This window comes from Neovison vison, chromosome 8, assembly GCF_020171115.1.
Source record: "Neovison vison isolate M4711 chromosome 8, ASM_NN_V1, whole genome shotgun sequence".
NCBI classification, from domain to species: Eukaryota; Metazoa; Chordata; class Mammalia; order Carnivora; family Mustelidae; genus Neogale; species Neogale vison.
The window spans coordinates 58,956,571-58,976,334 of record NC_058098.1 but is presented as its reverse complement, the minus strand read 5'-3'; the positions used below and the strand labels follow the sequence as shown (position 1 = coordinate 58,976,334).

The window sequence follows — 19,764 nt, the reverse complement described above, 5'->3', positions numbered from 1 at the left end:
GTTAGAACTTGTTAAGGTTAAAAAAATACACATTACCTGGTTGCTGTCTAGCAGCTCAAGAAACATACATGTGGAGAATTATACCCTAGACTGCACCCTTGTTTGGAAAAGAATTTAAAAGCAGGTAATGCTCCTAAGCTCACAAACACTGGACAATCCAATTTGCTCAAAACCTCCCGCACTCTCCCAGCTCCAGCTAGTGCCAGCACTACAAGGCAACGTGCTATTTGCTGTCTGCCCGTGAAGCTTGACTTCTGGTTGCTGAGTTTTACTTCAAGAGGGTGAATGTGAATGAGTTAGTCTCTCAGCCTTTCCCAGGGTGTTCCCTGCAGTCATCATTTTGCAATTAAGTTGTTCATAAAATCTAATGGGTCAGGGTACAGTTAAGCAGTATAAAAAGCAGCAGCCCCCAATGCAGAATATGACTAATCCACAAACAACACTCAGCAAACCAGTTTTAAAAATAAGGTAGTTCTTTTCTATTTTAAATTTCAATACCTTATGTCTTACTTTGTCCTTCTCAAGTATACTATTTTTTATCCTACATATACATCTCGCAAGATAGAATAGTAGAATGGGTAACAGAGATGAGGCTCTGAGTCAGAGCTGGGTCTCTAGATCTTTGAGTTGTTTCTCTTTTCCAATATATAAAGTGGGGATAATAATTTTTTTTCAATTTATTTATTTTCAGAAAAACAGTATTCATTATTTTTTCACCACACCCAGTGCTCCATGCAAGCTGTGCCCTCTATAATACCCACCACCTGGTACCCCAACCTCCCACCCCCCCGCCACTGAAAACCCCTCAGACTGTTTTTCAGAGTCCATAAAGTGGGGATAATAATTATTATCTACCTACCTCATGGATTGTTGGAAGAATTTAGGTAATACAAAGTGAAGCAGTTAGCAACAAATAAATGCTCAGTGGGTTGTAGTGATTAATATCATTAGTAGGAGCAAAATTATACCAAAGAAAGCTTCTTTTGCAATCTTAATGATACACGTCCTTATAGGACTACATACATTTGCGATTTTAATTTCAGTTATAAAAATATTCATCAAGTTAAGTTCATCTTCTCCTAATCAAACTGAAACATAATTATTCATGTGCTTTGAATAAAAATTGAAATTAGGTCCCTTAATGATTGGAAGACGAAGCACCTTTGCTCTGCAATTGGACACCAAACAAGTATGGTCCACAAATTAGGTTTTATTACATTTTATCCTCTTACCTTTGTAATTGCTTCAAGTTGTTTCACTGCTATTGGGTGATTTGAGAGGACAAATTAAGATGCCAAAATGATGTAAATGAAAGCTTGGATTAATGACAAATGATGTCAAAACCTAGGAATGTGAATGCAAATTGTAGTTAGACTAAAAGAAAGTCAAATGCCAAAAAGCATATTAAGCTAACAGTGCATTTGAAAGAGTTTATGGAAGAAAAAAAAAGGTGAGTTATGTGCCATATAATCACGTCTCAGCCCTGTTCATACCGGATCCTTCTTTAGCCAAATTGATCATAAAATCTATCTAAAGAAACGGGGTGCCTGGGTGGCTCAGTCAGTTAAGTGCCTAGCTCTTGATTTCAGCCCAGGTCATGATCTGAAGGTTGTGAGATGGAGCCTATGTCCAGCTCTGCGCTCAGCAAGGCATCTGCTCGAGATTCTCTATTGTACTGTGTGAATTCTGAGCCTTCCTTCATCCCAGGTCTCTCTCCCTCCATTTCCAGGGGACTCTTTGCAGTACCTCCTGGCCGCTCCCAATTCCTAGTGGTTCAATCCTGATATCCTGGGCCTGGGCTGGCTTATACCCTGTGGAGCAGGAGCTGAGAAGACAGTTTACCAGGAACACAAGAGACTTCACTGGGCAGACTTGTCTTGGGGTCCTTTCTGAATCATGGGCTTCCCCCATGATTTGGCAACATTGAAGCATCTGAGGCCTCAGGGAATGGTGGAAGGAGACCTCTTGGACTGGAAGCCCTTCGTTCGTGGCAAGGCTGGCTCTGGATGTTGGTGTGGTTTTATTAGAACCATATTTCAGCAATGACTGTGCTTTTGACAACAATCTAATAAATGTTGCAAAGGACTGAGTCAGAAACGCACACAGGAAGTGAGGCAGTGGCAGTGACCCCTAGAACATGAGGCCATCCTGACTGGTACCCCAAGAGCTGGACCATCACTTCCAATGCTGCTTTGGCCTCCCTACCCTTGTTGCCCCTCCTCTTGAGTGGTAGACCCCACATGTCTACATAGTCTCCCTTTCTAGCTCAGCCCAGCCTTGTCTTAAGATTAAAGCATTGTGTGGGGCACCTGGGTGGTTCAGTGGGTTAAAGCCTCTGCCTTCAGCTCAGGTCATGATCCCAGGGTCTTGGGATCAAGCTCCGCATAGGGCTCTCTGCTCCGTGGAGAGCCTGCTTCCTCCTTTCTCTCTCTGCCTGTGTCTCTGCCTACTTGTGATCTCTCTCTGTCAAATAAATAAATAAAATCTTAAAAAAAAAAAAAAAAAAGATTAAAGCATGGGGCCAACGCAGTGTCCATTTGGCCTACTTGGCCAGATCCTCTGGGTGCCAGTGCCCCTGACCTGGGCCTCCATGGATCCCTCTTTTGCCACAAGTCTGGTCTCCATCACTGATCTTCTGCTCACCAGCTTTGTAGCCCAGTTGTGATACCGCCTCTTTCTCTCTCACTAACTGGTGCATACTTTCAGGCATCTTTGCTTGAAGGGAGTCTTGGAGACTAGGTAATTTTTTAAATAAATAGAAAGGATTGCACTGAGCCCAGGTCCATGTTATGAGCCATTGACCTGAATTAAAGGATCCCAAAGGTTAGAAGAGGCAGCCTTGCCATTCTTTTGAACAAGTGAGGTATCACCCTCTGACCAGAAGGAGATAGACACTTTGTTAACATATGTCTTTGAAGAGGAGACTTTATTTTTCCTGTCACTGTTGTTTCAAAGAACAAAATCCCTCATTTATATGCTATAAAAAGAGGGGTGCCTGGGTGGCTCAGTAGGTTGAGCCTCTGCCTTCGGCTCAGGTCATGATCTCAGGATCTTGGGATTGAGCCCCACGTTGGACTCTCTGCTCAGCGGGGAGCCTGCTCCCTTCCCTCCACCGCTTGCCTCTCTGCCTACTTGTGATCTCTGTCTGTCAAATAAATAAATGCTATAAAAATAAAATAATATCCCAGTGAGAATAGTGGGATTGTGTCCCCTAGTCTGACACACAAAGACCTCTATGTGGCATGGGGTTCGCTTTCAGCCTTTTAACAGTGAGGAGGGTAACCCACCCCTTCTTTCGATGGCTGTTGAATTAAACTCATATACCACATTGAAAACATGGTAGGCACTTGGGAGTTGCAATTACAAATCCTAAATAATTGACAGTATTGCCCTCAACTGATTGGCTTGCAAAGCTACCAGAATCAGGGTTGGGGCAGAGGGGCTGAACAATAAGGCAGAGGGTTTCCCTTGTTCTTTTAAGTCAAAAACCAAATCTCATAGCTTCCAGATTTCTGTTTCTAAGTAGCTAAAGGACTATCCCATGAAGATTGCTGTCATCATCAAAAGAGTTTAGTAAGTGCTATCCAAGTACAGTCTTGTAATAAGTACCAAACAGAGGGGCTAACTAATCACAAGTGACACCCTCCTGAGTTTATCAAGCTGCTGATATATGGGCATGTAAACTGTCAAACTAGCAAGGGGATAGCCTGCCACCCCCACAACATATATTCCCTAACACCCTATACTTCAACTGTCTTAACTCCCATGCAATGTCTTTGCAGTTATTTATGTGACATCTTTTTTATGGATTGTCATCTCTGTGAGAACAGACTGTCCATCATGATCACAGTTATATCCCCCAAGGCCTAGTGCAATGCCTGACATAGTAGGCATGCAGTAAATATTTGATGAGGCAATGGCAAATGGATGGATGGATGGATGGATGGATGGATGGATGGATGGGGCTGAATATATTCATACCATGGTCTTGCATTCATTTCCCAAAGAAAATATATTAGGAGTAGCATATTAACACAATATAGAATTGTAGAGAAATTGCTCTTCTTCCAATCTGGTTGAGAAAAGGCCTCTCAAGTGATTTTTAGAACATCTCTTAAAGGCTGATGACTACATATTTTTATTTAAATTCCTCTTCTATCAACCCTTTACTCAGTGAACTTTCATTTCTGACATTTTCTTCTGTCTTTTTTCCTTTTTTAAAAGATATTATATTATATTTTATTTTTTTATTTGAGAGAGAGTGAGACAGCACAAGCAGTGGGTAGGGGCAGAGGGAGAAGCAGACTCCCCATTGAGGAGGGAGCCTGATGCAGGACTCAACCCTAGGACTCTCGGATCATGACCTGAGCTGAAGGCAGATGCTTAACTGACTGAGCCACCCAGGTGCCCCTCTTCTGTCTTCTTTCACTCTAGGTTTGATCCAGTGTTTTATTTATTGTTTGTTGGTCTTGAGGCAATGTCCCAGAACCTGTATGGAAATGGGCGCCTTACAAATTTTACCTGGAGAAACCATCATTGTCCACACTTACCCAAGAAATCATTGAGATATGACAAGTGGAATTCCAAGACATCTCAAATTCTTCACCTATGGGTTTCCTTGCATCATTCATTAATCCATCATGCTATGTGGAGGGGAGGTTGACCAGATCCTACGTTCTGAAACTCTCTTGTCATTGAGCACTCCAAAGTGCAATTCCCATTGTGATAACAACTCTTAATGGAAGGTGAAGAGGGTTGTTTTCTGGTAGTTTCGTATCCAGACCCTAAATCTATTTGCCCTATTTTGAAATAGAATATTATGTGGAAATGTTGTGAAGTATTCTGCCCAGTTTCCCAAAACTTGGGTTGGAGACTGGACAGAGACAAACCTTTAGGAGAGCTTCTGGGGATTTGGAGAAAGTGAGAGGGGCTGTAGTCTCTGCCTGTGTGAGATGAAAGCCATTGACCTCCATCTCCCCTATGCCCCTGGACTCTGACCTCCTCCCAGGTCTTCCTACCTTGAAGACCATTGCCTTGCTTCCAGAAACAGAGCACTAGTCTACTGCCTCCCTCTTTGTATGTTTACGTAAGTTGAAACAATCAGGTGTAAAGGTATGTATTGACTTAGAGTGGACAGCACAGCTACAGCTCTGGGGCTGGTGGGAGAACTGGGAAGGAAAAGCCACCTCTTCTGGCATCCAGAAAATACACATTTCCTGTGCAAAGAGGGTCGTCCATGGTCTCCCGGTGTCTCTAATACCCAGTATTAAAGGGAAATTATCCCACACCGCATGGAGAGGACTGAATGTTCTCCATGACATACAACTGTCTTCACTATAAGGTATGAATCTGAGAAATGCAATGTACATCTCATTATTCTCCATTTCCTTGTTCTGTGATGGTGCTGTGTTACATACATCAGAGGATATTATCTTTTCTGAATTGATCATTTTAAAAACCCCAAATCAGAAAGTGTAAGACCTAATTTCCATGATAATTTTTCTTTTCTCTCAGGAACAAGTTCTACCCATGGTAACATCATAACTTTACTTCTAAGGGAAATAAACCCTTCAAAATAAATATAAGGTTACAGTTACAGAAATTGATTTTTTTTAACTCCAAACAGGTGCTAATCACCAGTTGTATATAGAAACCTGGAGGAGAGTTTTGAAATAAAAGTTGTACCCCATGTATGTAAACTTGCTGCAAAAAAAGAAAGAAAATAAAAGAAAAAAGGAAAAAGAAGAACAATTAATATTTGTGCTCAGAAACAGGTGGCTTACTAAAATTATTTCTCTGTTATCTCTTCTGTCACAGTGGAGACATCATTGGTTTTGAAAAATCTGCTAATTATAGCAGCATTATCCAACAAGAAGGAACAGTGAGTATGGAATAAAATAGATTTACTATAATAGACCCTGCGATATTCAATAATTGCTTAATCAAATACAACTGTTTTCCTGTGCTTAATCTTCTTATTATATATGATCCTTAACCACTCACTCTTTTGACCAGGGTTGTTCATTATCCACAGTATGCCACACACAATGCTGGACAGATGTCCTCAAGGAGCTTACTGTTCACTGTACAGCAGCTGTTTGTGTTTATTTTGCTATAATTAAGAATGATGTATAGGTTGTTAGCCATAAATTTGTGTGAAAATGTCTCCATATTACAGCTATAGCTCTTTGAATTAGGACACCAGAACTATCAATAGCTAATCTATGACATCACACATTGAATTTCACTGAAGTTGGCCAAGATGACATGGTAGTACTTTGACACTGTCTTGTTGATAGGTGTCATTGAATGAATGACTTTTCGGAAGCTTTTTTTTGTGACCAGCACTCCTGGTGACTGAATGAGGTGTGAAAGAAAAGTAAACACAAAAAAAAGCCTACTCTCTGTACTTGAATACAGTTTCAGGATTGAGAAGCTAAGATAAACATGAGTGTGCTGTGGAATGGGCAGGGTAGGCGTAGGTAGATTGTGAAGTCCAAAGTGTGATTGGAGGAGAAAGGTTGTAGTGGGTCAGAGTAATTAGGGAAGGTTTCATGGAAGAGGTGGCCTGTGTTCATTTACTATTGCTACTATAAAGAATTAACACAAATTTAGTGGCTTAAAACACAAACTTATTTTTTTACAGTTCTGGAAGTCACAATCCGGTATGGCTCTCACCAGGCAAAGATCAAAGTGCTGCCTACAGTCTTTCTGGGGGATGTAGGGGAGAATCCATTTCTTATCTTACAGCTTTTGAGGCTGCCCCTGTTCCTTGGCCCATGCGCCCTTCCTCAGTCTTCAAAGCCAGCAAAGGCAGGCTGAGTCTTTCTCACACTACCACCCCTCAGGTTCTTTGCAGCTGGGAAGGGCTCCCCACTGTTAAGCACCCTTGTGATTCCATGGGGGCTACCTGGATGATCCGGATAATCTCCCCATCTCAAGATCCTTAACCTTAATCACATGTGCAAAGTCCCTCTCACCATCTAATGTTCCAGGGGTTAGGATGTAGACATCTTTGGTGGTCATTATTCTGCCTGCCACAATGTACTTTAGCTGATCCTGGAGGGCTCACTTGGATCTTCTTTTAGGAAGCATTCTTCTTGAGGGCATAGTTTACATTCATGCTGGGAGGTGTGCAGGCAGTAAGGAGGAAGAGGTGAGGATTTGGGGGAGCCATAGACTCCAGGTGGGTAGAGAGCCTGTCTGTGCCAGGTTGAGAATTTACATTTCACCTATACAGAAGACTGGTAGAGACTACAGGCCACCATTGAGGCATCTTTAGCAGGAGAATGACAAGATACATTTGCTTTGGGGGTGATAACTGAGGGACCAGTGTCATCAAGGATGCAGGAAGGACCAATATCATCCAGGAGAATTGATAGGAGAGGCAGATAATGCCTAGAGGGTCAGATATTGACAAGAGGGTCCCCCATTGTATCTCTAGGGTGTGACACACAGTACGTTCTCACTAAAGATTACAATATCATTTTTTGGAACTATTGAAAATCCCAAACTGCATTTGATATACCTAGGAAATATAAATGAATTTCCCACTTTTTTCTTTGTCATTTTGCTGAATTATTTCTCCAGAATGGGAATCCCTCTGATTCTTTCCTGAATGCCTTCTGCAGAAATCCCAACTTCAGTGTTTCTATAACATATTTCACTTTAGAGTTCTGATTGTTTATATTGTAAAGGAAAGATTTCAATTTGTGATTTTAAAACAATTTTTTTTTTCTGAAAGAAAAAATCTTTTCATAGGAAGAGCCTGGAAAGAATTAGCTCCAGGAACACATAACTTTGCTTTCTATTATTATTTTTTTTAGTAATTGATTACTTTCACATTTTCCTTGTAATGATTTCTTACATTACTACAATAGTATGTAATGTATAGTAGTACATTACTATGACAGTACATTGAACTACATTGATAGTACATTCAACTACATTGAACAGGTAGAACTGTGATTTTTTTTTTGCCACGTTGAAATGTAGAAATTTCTGCAGCAAGACAAAGAACAGTCTGCCTGGAACTCTGGCTCTTGACTGGATCGTCCATAAGGCTCACTTGGGTGGCTGATTAAAATGACAGATTTCTGCCCTCGTGTGATCTACTAGGGCCCTAGGGATATGAACCCCAAGTGCTCCCAGGGATTCTGATGTAGGTGGTTTCAGGACCACACTTGAGAAACACTGGCTTTGATCATAGCAACATCAGTCTCAGGAGCATTGATGAATATAGGAGGTCAGGGTGTGCTATGGAGAAAAGGGATGTAGTTAGGGTAAGATGTGGTAGGTAAGAGAAGCTAGCCAGAATTGGACTGGATGATTCCTTAGTGCTTCTCTAATAGAAGATGGACGGTCAGGCCAGTGAACTCCACAAAACTGCCCCATCCTTCCTGATGACCCACATCCACACACTACAAGGGTTGCCATCCCATGATTCTAAATGAAGCCAGTGTTCCAAAATGGGAGGAATAGGGGTTGAATAGCACCCAGTGCAAACTCAGTGAGAACCAAACAGCACCCACTGGAAATGACATCCTTTGAGATGGCACCTTTCCGTGCAACTACTTTATGTATTTATTTAGACACCCATGCCTCTATTTATTCTAAAAATATCAGTAAGAGGAATTCAACTTGGTATCTTCACAATATTAAGTGCATAGTGTGCATTTTTCCAGGGAGGGGGTCATTTGCTTTCATCAGATTCTCAAAGGGGTTCGGGACCACAAAGAGTTAAGTAGTACAGATTTCAGGACACTGAAAAGACTGTTGACCATGTCTCCTAAGTTCCTCTGATCCTCATTGTGATATGGGTTGATAACAAGGGAGCATGAGAGAATGAGGAAGCTGGCAGTGTCTGTTCTCGATTGTGTGTAGCGGCTTGTGGGATGGTGGCCAAGGGCCACTCCTATCCATAAGGGTGGGTGCAGGAGGGTGGGTGCAGGAGGTCCAGAAGGCCACTCTACCCTCATCTGGCTTATAGACAGGAACATACTGCAAACCCGCATAAACAATCTACTAAGCAAGATATAAGTGAGTAGCTCAGTGAGGCTCTAAGTATATGAGATATGAGGATATAAGACCAAAGGATGAAATACTGATCTTGGAACTGTACTGTCACAAAGCAAACCATTGGGTTAGAGAGAGAATGAAGAGGAGAACATTCATGTGTGTGGCAATCCAACGTGGCAGGCTTCACGAGCTCAATTTCCAACTCCTAGAAATGATTTCTATCTACTCCACTGAGATGGAAATTATTCCAAAGTCATTCTGGAAAACCTTGAAGAAGTCATTTAAAATAAAATCAAGGTCCTGCAATCAACCAGGAGTGATCCTACCTTCTCTTGCTCAAAGGGGACAGCAGGAAGGAATGCTGAATTCACTTCCTGCCATGTTACCTTTTTCCTCCTTGATGAAAAGGTTTTACCGTTCTGTTTGTCCTCCTGAAGTCTATGCTCTTCATTTTCCTTGGTAGTCAGGCCCTGGGATTCTGATATAACTAACCATTTTTATAATACAGGCATCATGACCTAGATAGGATATGGTTTTATTTCAGAGGGACAGTTATATAGACAAGGATTGTATAAATGTATTTGTGGTATTAAATTATTCATAGAAAAAAATTATTCATAGATAGTATTTTTATCACATGTTACTATACAGCATATATAATACATGAACACAAGAGTGACACATTTGGGTAATATATTCAGTCCCAACTACTTCCTGATGACCAGAGTTTATAGAATATAGGGGAAAGTTAATATCCTTTAGAGTGAAGTAAGGGGGAAAAGTTGCTTGGATCAATATGTCCAGAGATGTGGTTAGATGGTTACGTAGAACATTAACCTGTAATGGTAATGTGATTATTACATGGTTTATATGCAAGAAAATGCATTTTATTTTCAAGAGATAATCTATGTGTAAATGGTTTCTAGTGTGAAAATCATTCTCCGATAAGGACAGACCCAGTTGGATCCCCTTTGTCTGAATTCAGGAGATGTCCATTCTGGGAGCAAGAACTGGCAAAGAAGTATTCCTACAAAATGGTAGGCTTGCACATATGGGAGAAACTAACTTTTCATGCCTCTGATGCCCGGAAGATGTCTTCTTATTTTGGCTGTGATCATTTGAACCAGAAGGAGTAATATTTGCCTTCTCCCAGAACTGTGAGCGCCAGCATTCCCTCCTGGAGTTGGTGGCAGTCAGGAAATTCAGGTCTTCCCCTCACATGCTATAGAAAGGCTCTACCTGGGACCACTGTGTCATCTAGAATGAGGGCTTCCCTATGACAGCAGAGAACAGATAAGCAGATTTTCTAGAAAGTGGGACTGGGGAATATGAAGGGGGAAATTGGGGTTTAGGGAGAAAGATGTCAGAGATTGGTGGCCTCTTTAGTGGGCGGTAGAGACCCAGGACTTATGACATCAAAATTAAAGCTATGTCCGTGTTAGGCCAATGATGTGTATGCACTGTGCCACGTAAGTAGACAACACCATTAGAGCTCAGCTGTTCTCAGAGCAGAACAACACAAGCAGCAGCCACTAAGGGCTTAGAGAGGTCATTGAGGATCAGTTCATTCCTGAAGTGACCTTAAAATTGAAATCATTTTCTATATCTTCCTAGATGGCCTTTCTTGCCGATGAATACTGCAACTATTGCCAAGATATTTTACAAAACGTGAGGAACCAAGAACTTGAGAGGGTAGGGTTTTATCTATAAAATACAAGTATTTATGACTCATTATTAAGCATTTTACTTGAAAAGACCCCCTCAAGGGATGTCGAGTGGGAATTCATTGCACTGTAGTCCTTAGAAGTCACCTATTTATGGATACTGAAGTGACATCTGAGGTGATATTTTTATTCAATTTAATCATTTGAAAATTTTCCAAGGTGCTAATATAACCTTATGCTTCAAATATAATTCAGCTGTTTTTTGAGAACTAATTCCTGCTGATTTTGAATAAAATACTGGTAATATTATTTACCTTAGTATTTTCAGTAATGCTAAAGAGCCATTTTATTGATGCATGTTAACTAAAAAAGAAGCAAGACTTTGAAGCAGGGTCATCTGTGTTGTAATGACTGGGTTTTATTCTAGAATTGGCTGTGGAAAACACAACCAAATCTTTTAACCATTCTGAGTTTTATATTTTGTTGTAGAAAATCCAGGGAAACAAGCACACATGTAAATAAAAGCTTTTCTGATGTACTTAGTGTTCTAAGTACGTGAACTTTGGGTGATAATATTCATCCAGCATGTGTTCATTTAGTACTTATTCAGTGTAAAGCATTATAGTGAAGCAAACACATTCTTCATTTGTTCATCAAACATTAACTTAATTCTTACCTTGTAACTAGTGTCATTTCTGGAACTAGGAAGGTATTCTCCATAAGGCTTAAGAGGTTATAATCTGGTACTAAAAGGAGCAATATAAGCCAAAAAAATTATAAATGTGATACCATATGGCAAGTTCTAGAACAGCGGTTTGATTAGATTGTTTTGGGGGCGAGGAGGAAAAATAGCAAAGGTATACTTTTTTGAGAGTCTACCAAGGGGAAACCATGATGTTATTGATTGCAGTGGAAAAGCAGAGGTTCAGAGACACTCAGCACCGCAGTAGGAAAGGAGTTCCAGGTAGAACCAATGATGTAGGCAAGCAGCAAGATGTTCTCAGGGGTAATATGGCAGAAGGGTCACTATGACTAGATGTAAATATCTCTTGAGGAGAGAACCAGAGGGGATATGGAGAAAGTAGTCCGGTACTAGAAAGGGCCTCATGCCCTGTGAAGAATTCTGATTGACAGAGAAGGTGGTGGGGAGCAGTGATGCAAGATTGCCAAATCGGAGCAGAGGGCAATGAGGAGATTTTGTCATAGTCAAGGTGAGAACTGAGGCAAGGGGTCAAGTCTGGAGCAGTGACAATGACATCAGAGAGACAGATGGAAAAATGGGAGAAATATTTCTGAAGCAGATGCATGTGTGCATCTGGATGACTTTGGACAAGGGTGGTGAGGGAGTTAGCAGAGATGAGCCCATGGTTGCTGCCTCATTCATAAACCCACCAACCCCCAAAACCATGCTCCAAAGTTAAAAGAATTATTAAATAATCTTGTGTATACCACTATTGCATTTTTTGTTCAATATCTGTGAGCCTCTTTGGAGATGTCTTCCCTAGAATTACTGCCCCGACAACTGGATTTCAAATCATGGGCTCGTTGTCAGGTCCTTTGAGAGCTGGTCGTTACTTCCTTGACAGCCTATATACAGGAATAGCTCCTTGCCTGGAGTCACTGGCGGGTCCTGTGTCAGGATTTCAAAGCCACAAAATATCTGAGCCTGCAAAAATCCTAAAAAGGCAAGGGTCTCAGACTGGCCACCTGGTTCAATAATAGAGTCTGAAGAGTCCATATGGGCAAACATAAAGAAAAGTAAGGAAGCCACCATTTTGTTCCACAACAAAAGGGGTCAGCGGAAGGCTCCAAGGAGAATGATACCAGTGCCCTTTTGCTCACACAGTCCTTAGGTGAATTCTAACTTATCAAGGAGGCCTCTTTGATGACATACTGTTACATGTCCTTCTGAGCTTACAAATAATTGAGGGAATCAGTCAGTCAATGAACATTTGTTCTAATCTGTGGTCTGTGCCCTGTGGCCAGATCCTCATCCTATTACAAATCAACAGGAGCCCCCTTGTGGTCAGAAGCAGCCTTCATTCTAGAAAACTCGAAAATGCCATTTCACATCCTCCCACCGGCATTCTCACTGGGTTACTGGAAAGAACACTTCTAAAACTCAGCTTGGAAAAGCTGATAGGCTGAGCTATACGTTAACTGGACTGACATTCATCCCATTATCATTTGGGGCTGATTAAGTATATAACTGCAGATCGGTCTCACCAGGTGCAAAATGAGTTCTTGAAGGTGGGTTCTGTTCCCTCATCAGGTGGAGGACTTGCTCACTTCCTTCTGGAAATCTCTGCAGCAAGACACAGTCATGCTTATGACATTGCCCGATGTGTGCCAGCTCTTTAAATGCTACGATGTGCAGCTATACAAGGTAGGAAGACCTTTGCTTGCCTTGCCGGTTTGTGTCCTTTCCAGAAACTGTTACCAGATGCTGGGGTTAGAACTGCGGCCCTCCTGTTCTGCAGGCTCTGGGGACTTCAGGCCCCCTAAGGAGTAAATCATGATGTTGATAGATCCTTTGGATCTTTCCCTAAAACTCAGCTTTTCTTTATGAATTCAGCAAGAGTCACCTCATGGAAAGAAAAAGCCAGTACACCTGGTGACCTATGGTTCCAGGGATTAGTGAGCCCTGCACTGAGTCAAAGTTCTTTCTCTGGTAACTTCAACAAAAGAAATCTTTAAAATGTGTAACTGGAATAATTGTTTTGGAATATACAGAAGTGCCAGGTTTTCTCATTGCTTTTTTTAAAATGCTCGACCTCCAGAGCGATTATTGTTATTTAAGGACCAGTTATATATAATTTCTGTGGTTCTGAATCTGGTCACGAACCTTTACCTCTTACTTTATTATTTTTTAGGAAACAACCTAGTGCTTCGTTGTGTTTAACACAAAGGTTGAAGGCTGGAGTCTGGGTTCAGCCTTTATGTAATTGGGTTTGATCTGCCTCCTATGGGCTAAAATAGTGTTTCTGAAAATTTGGAATCAATTATCAATATTTGAAGATCTTTGGGGAAAAAAAATCCCATCTGTCTGCACACCCCACACACTGAGCAGTGGCAAGGGCTGCGTGGTAGCTTTCTCTCTGAGTTTGTGGCCCGGCTGAGCGTGACCACTTATAACTAGAGGATGTCTAGTGGCCGGCAGTCACAGCCTCTTGACAATTCTGTTGTAGGGAATTGAGGATGTTCTCCTTCATGACTTTTTGGAAGATGTTTCTATTCAGTACCTGAAGTCTGTCCGGTTATTCAGTAAGAAATTTAAGCTGTGGCTACTTAATGCCTTGGAAGGTTTTCCAGCCCTTGTACAGATCTCTAAACTCAAAGGTAGGTTTCAATGAAAAAAATCAATTCTGTGAGTGTAGATGAAGTTTCTAACTTTCATACTGAGGCAGGACACCTCAGCTGTGGCTTAACTCTTTTCCTCCTGTGCTAAACTGCATCTGACTGGTTCGAATCTGCTGGCCTTTTCTGGAGTGCAGTGTTGGGTCCTTCTGCTAATCCATCCATTGTCCCTTATAAATACTAACATGCGCTTCTGGCAGGCCCAGAGGGTTAGAGGTGCAGGAAAGGTGCTGCTGACTGTGGCCCAGGCAGGGGAGTGGCCGGCATTGCATCCATCCAGTGGCTAAAGCCCGCCTTCTCAAACCAGTCCCCTGAGGGCCACCTACAGCCCGTGGGCTCGGTGGCCCTGTAAGCAGGCCTGACCAGGGCTCTGGCTCCAATATTCTTCTGCTTCTTTGTGCTTTGTGTGGCTTCACAGCAAGCCTTCCAAAAACATCACTCCCTCCTTAGAAATTCCCCCTTGTCCTTAACTTCTTCACACCTCTTGGGCCACTGGGGCATTCACACTTCTGTGGTCTCAGTCACCACACTGACTTTCTAGAACATGTTCCCTTTCATCCTGCTGCCCGATGGTAGCCTCTGGAGACTACTTCCCGAGGCTGCTTTCCCCTCAAGGCCTACAGCAGCTTAAATGCCAGCGCTCTCCCGCATGTGTGAGACAAGGTTTATGGTCCTGGAAATACCTCTTTCCCCCCTTCTGCTTCTGTGAGGTTTTCCACCACAGTCTGTAGCTGCCTTCAATGTCCTTCCCACCCAGGCCCTCCTCTTCCTGGACCAGCTTGCTCAGGGCTGAGTCTTGCTTTCTTTGCATGCTCTTTGCTGTCTTCTCAGAGTGCCCGCAGATCAGGACCAGCTCTAATTTTAACCCACCAGCCCTGCACCCCTTACTGTGTTCAGTACTCACACTGGGAATCTTCTCATGGCCAGGCAGGGACCATGGGCTATGCGACTGCCAACCAAGAATCAGCAGAAAGAGGGTGCTGCAGGGAGCGTGAGGTCTGGAACTTGCTGTGGCAGAGGGTCCATGAAGTGAGGAGACAAAGCCGCACTCCAGCCTTCCTGTAGGGACTTCACCATTCAAGCCTGGTCTCCCTCCGTCCCTTCCCGAGACTACTTCAGAACTTCCTAGTTGATCATCCTGCCTCCAGCCTCACCCCCTCCGTCACACTTCCCTCCACCCCTAGTGATGGCTCTACACAGTGATCAGACCCATTAAAACCTTCCATGGCCCCTGCCGCCTGATCGATCTGTGGGCTTTCACTCGCTATCCAGAATCATTTATAGCTTGGCTTCTGGCCTCATCCTTGTCCCCAAGCCCCTCCCTCTGCTCTGGTGCTCCCCAGCAACACAAGACCGGTTGTCTCCAAAAGGGCCCTTATTCCTGCTCCTGTCTCTGCCTAGACTGCTAGTCCCATCCCCAACCCCCATTCCCCTCCACCACCAAGCCCTCACCCCTCCCTAACTCCTAACTTGCACATTCTAAATGAAGCCACACCTAACACCTTCTTTCAAACAGATCTCTCCCTCCCCTCTGCACCCCCACACATCCCTTCCTTCCTTCTTCCCCAGGTGGCTCTCACTGCCAGATGCACTTACCCTGCTCTGGGGAAGGCGTCTGCACTTCTGGTGACCCATCCTCAGAGGGTGAGCCCCTAGAGGGTAGCAGCTGCCCTCCTTTGTCCAACAATCTGGCGAACACCCAGCACACATTTATGGAGCAAACACTGCACAAGTGTCCCTCATAAATATTTGTCAGATGAATAAATGCACACACTCCCTTTATGTTTCCTCTTTCACCCTTTCTTTTTCTTGGATCTCTTTTCTTTTTTAAAGATTTATTCATTTATTTGAGAGAGAGCAAGCAAGCATGGGGGAAGGAATAGAAGGAGAGCGGAAATCCTGAAGCAGTCTCCCCGTTGAGCACAGAGTCCAATGTGGGGCTGATCCCAGGACCCTGAGCTCATGACCTCAGCTGAAATGGAGAGTTGGGCGCTCAACTGACTGAGCCACCTGGGCGCCTCTTTGGTCAGTTGCTGAGGAGAGCCCTGGAAAGATGACCTTGTTGGGGGAACTCAAAATTCCTGGACAAAATTCCTAAACTCCTTTAAGCAAGCACATCAGAGGCTGGGAGTACATCACATTCCAGCATGGAGGGGTGGGGGGAGTGGTTTTAGTCAAGTGGCCCTTGCCAGCATCTCCTAGTCATTCAGGAAAGAGTCTTGCTTATGCTGTGTGTCCCCTCCCCCACTCTATACATAAGAACTTGAAGCTACAGGGACACCTGGGTGGCTCAGTCAGTTAAGCAACTGCCTTCGGCTCAGGTCATGCATGATCCCAGGGTCCCGAGATCCAGCCCCACACTGGGATCCCTACTCAGTGGGGGGCCTGCTTCTCCCTCTCCCTCTGCTCCTCACCCTGCTTGTGCTCTCTCTCTGTCAAATAAATAAATAAAAATATTTATTTTAAAAAACTTGAAGCTACAGTATTAATAATGGCCACGTGTATTGTTCTTAACAGAAGTGACTGTGTTTGTCAAAAGACTAAGAAGGAAGACATACCTTTCCAACATGGCAAAGGTAGGTTTCAGCCTAAAGGACAGGAGGGAGCAAAGCAGTTTCCTAAAGCAAAGCATGTATTTCCTAAAGCTGCAAGTATGCCCTAAGAGCCGATGGTAGCTCCCTCTGTAGGGAGCCCATATCTATCCCTTTACAGAGCAGAGGGCAGACAGGAGGACCTTGTTGGCCACTAACTGGGAAGGCATAGTGTGCCCAAAACTCTCAGCTGGAAGCCCACCCCACTGCTCCCCTGCTCAGAAAGTTTTTCCTCGTAGGAGGAAGAAGCAGAAGAAGCAGGTCAGTGTTCTAAAGTTACAGAAGAAGACTCCTCATAAGAGCCGACCAGGGCCAGCCAGTGTCAGAGGTGAAAGTACATCAAGGCAGAGCCTAGAACAGACAGACAGGGCCCTTCACCCTGAGCGTGGCCCCATGGACTCCGTGGGTCTGGCCTGCCAGTTTTCTCAGCTCTGACCTTTTCCCTCCTGGGTTATTTATGCAGCTTCCGTGCTTGAGGAAGGCAGAGAAGGGCTGAAAGAAAGATTCTGTAATTCTGAAATCCTGTGGCCACCAGATCAGGACAGCACTTACACTGCTATCTGTTCCAAATTGGCCCCAGCTCGGGAGCAGCGCCGCTGGGTCCTCCCCGTCACCATCTCTGTCCTCCCAGCACAACTTCACATTTCCTCTCCTCAACTTCACATTTCCCAGGCTTGTGTCCTGCCTGTGCTCACAGCCCATCCCAATCACCAGCACTTTCTCATTCCCGATTGGGTCCACTGGTGATGGCCAGCCCATGCACCAAGCTCAGGCTCTAGAGCCACGCTGCTCTGAATCTTCTTTCTGAACACGATGGCTTGCGAAAGTTTGCTCGGCACCCCAGGTGCCCTCAGGCTCCTCCCCTGCCGGATGGAGGAGGCAGGGTCAGGGCTTGCTTCTGAGGCTGAGGTTGAGGATGACCGACTGCTCTGTCCATGGACCCCAGAAATGGAGGGGATTGGGTGTCCCTGTTGGATGGCGGAGAAAGTCAGCTCCCAGGGGCTGAATTCATGGCCTGAGCCTGCAAGCGGGCAGGACAGAGACGGTGTCTGAGTGCCCACGGTCCCCGTCCAGAGCTGGTCAACACTGGCGTCCAGGGAGCCTCACTCTCCTTGCAGAGTTTTAGGAAAAGCCACCATGCTGCTCTCTAGAGTAGCTCAGGCTCATGGACTGAGGTGCAGAGAACACAAATCAGGGAGAGGAAGAGCCACAGAGTCCCGAGAGCCCTGTCCACATCTGCCTCTGAGCAAAAGCACTCCAAATGGGATTTTCAGAAAGGCCATCCTAGAATGTGTGCAATTTGCCCATTTCGGTTGTCATGTAGGATTCAGTTTTCATGGATAATACCCAAATCTACTTCTCTTTCTTCTCAAAAAAAATTTTTTTAAAAATCTTAGTCATTTGGAAAAGGGGGATTAGGCAAAAGTAAAAGGACAAGATTTAATGAAGTATTATACTTCTCCATTATTTTTAGACTATGAGAATGGTGTTGAAAAATAACAGGAGAGTCAACGTTTTGAAGTCAGATCTACATGCCATCATCTGTCGAGGTGCTCTGGACATGTCCCAGAAAGCCCTGCCAAGTAATCCAAGTAGCGCCGTCCTGGAGACACACGCGGAGATGAAATGTAATCTTCCCTCTGCACCTTGCGCTATTGGGACTTTTGGGATAAAGTTGGGGTTGGCACGGCCATCCCAGTTTGTGAATTCTTAATAGAGGTAGATCCTACTTTCCTCTTTGATATTCTCATTTATCTGCTCACACATTTCTGCCTGCAGGGGTGAGGAAGGGTCCGCCAGGCCACCCGTGCTAACGCATGTTTGTTGAATGAATGAACAGAGGAGGATGGTTGTTGCTTCCCAGTATTTCTTCCCGAAAACCAACCTGAAGTGTCTCCTTTGGAAAAAACATTTCTGCATCCATCTTGTACATGCAGATTCAACAGCATCTTTCCTAACTGTCCAAAATGGATTGAGTTAGCTCCCTGCCTTGCCAAATTCTGCTGTCACTATTGTTAGCATCACCAAGTATTATTTTTAACAAGGTGAAGTTTAGCTCTTATATGGTGCTCTTACCATATTTCACTATTTTCCAAACAAGTGATGTTAAATATGTAGATATTCCTGCCCTTTGCTATCTGATAGTTGTAAATATTTTTCAGGGGAAAAATCTCCCTTCCACAAAGAGCTCAGCAAGCAGGCTGACAGGATTGCTTCATCTCCAGGAAGCCAAAGTAGTGAGAGAAAGAGCTGTCTTCACTCAGGGGGTTGAACCTGGGTGCTATTTCAGTGGGAGAGCTGTGGAAGGTGTATGACCTCCTTTCCCAGACTACTGGTGAATCTCTAGGCCTTTGTAGGAGAGTCACCAGGAGGGGCCATGAGGGCTGTGCTCCATTCATATGCGTTCCAGACTCTCCACCAGGATGGCCTGGGAAGGCCCAGCAGCCTCACCCTCCACAAGCCTGGCCCTGTCCTGATACACTTACCTATGTGGACAGCTGCCTCCCCAGAACCTGTGGGTTTCCTCAGGTGTCAGCTGTGGCTTCTTCATCTTGGTCCACCCAACATAGCGCTGGCACAAGGTAGCACTCACGTACCTTCATAACTAGATGAATACGTGGATTCAATAGTGCATAAATGCACCACAAGTTATCCTGGCCTCTTTCTTTGAAGTAGGGCTGACTTTGGTAGGATTATACCAGTTATTTAAATACTTAAATAGATCTATACTTCTTGGCAGGTCACCCCTGCCCCTACTGCCTGGCTGTCCTGAATCCCAGCTCCTCCCCTCCCAAACAAGTAATGAGAAGGTAAACCCCTAACCTAGCAAACTTCAGCAATGTGGACAAGCAGGGCTCATTAGTAGGAGCCCAAAAGGCCCCCCTCCCAGGCTACTGGCTCTCCCCCAAGCTCTGGGTGGTCCCCAAAGCATGCTCTTGCCCCTAGCCAGAGTCTAGGAGGGCACGAGGCCAGTTCTCCTGTGCTCCTACTGGCATTCTTGTGACTAGAACTTCCAAGAAGGCACAGAGCCAGCAGGAGACCGTATTCTGGTTGCCCCTGCTGTCGTCTAGTAGGTAAATTCTTGCGGTGTCCCTGGAGGATCCTCCAGATGAGACCTGGCCAAGCCTCAGTCA

General features: G+C 44.1%; 1 protein-coding gene across 1 annotated transcript in view; it reads left to right on the top strand.

The window, feature by feature from the left end:
* The window catches only part of RFX8 (regulatory factor X8), a 56,562-nt gene that overhangs the window by 25,349 nt on the left and 11,449 nt on the right, over nucleotides 1-19,764 (top strand). Inside the window, exons 2-7 of the mRNA XM_044262422.1 lie at nucleotides 9,945-10,055; nucleotides 10,633-10,686; nucleotides 12,955-13,068; nucleotides 13,871-14,021; nucleotides 16,557-16,615; nucleotides 18,105-18,258. Of these exons, the coding sequence (XP_044118357.1) occupies nucleotides 9,945-10,055; nucleotides 10,633-10,686; nucleotides 12,955-13,068; nucleotides 13,871-14,021; nucleotides 16,557-16,615; nucleotides 18,105-18,258 (643 nt within the window). The remainder of the gene's footprint in view (nucleotides 1-9,944; nucleotides 10,056-10,632; nucleotides 10,687-12,954; nucleotides 13,069-13,870; nucleotides 14,022-16,556; nucleotides 16,616-18,104; nucleotides 18,259-19,764) is intronic.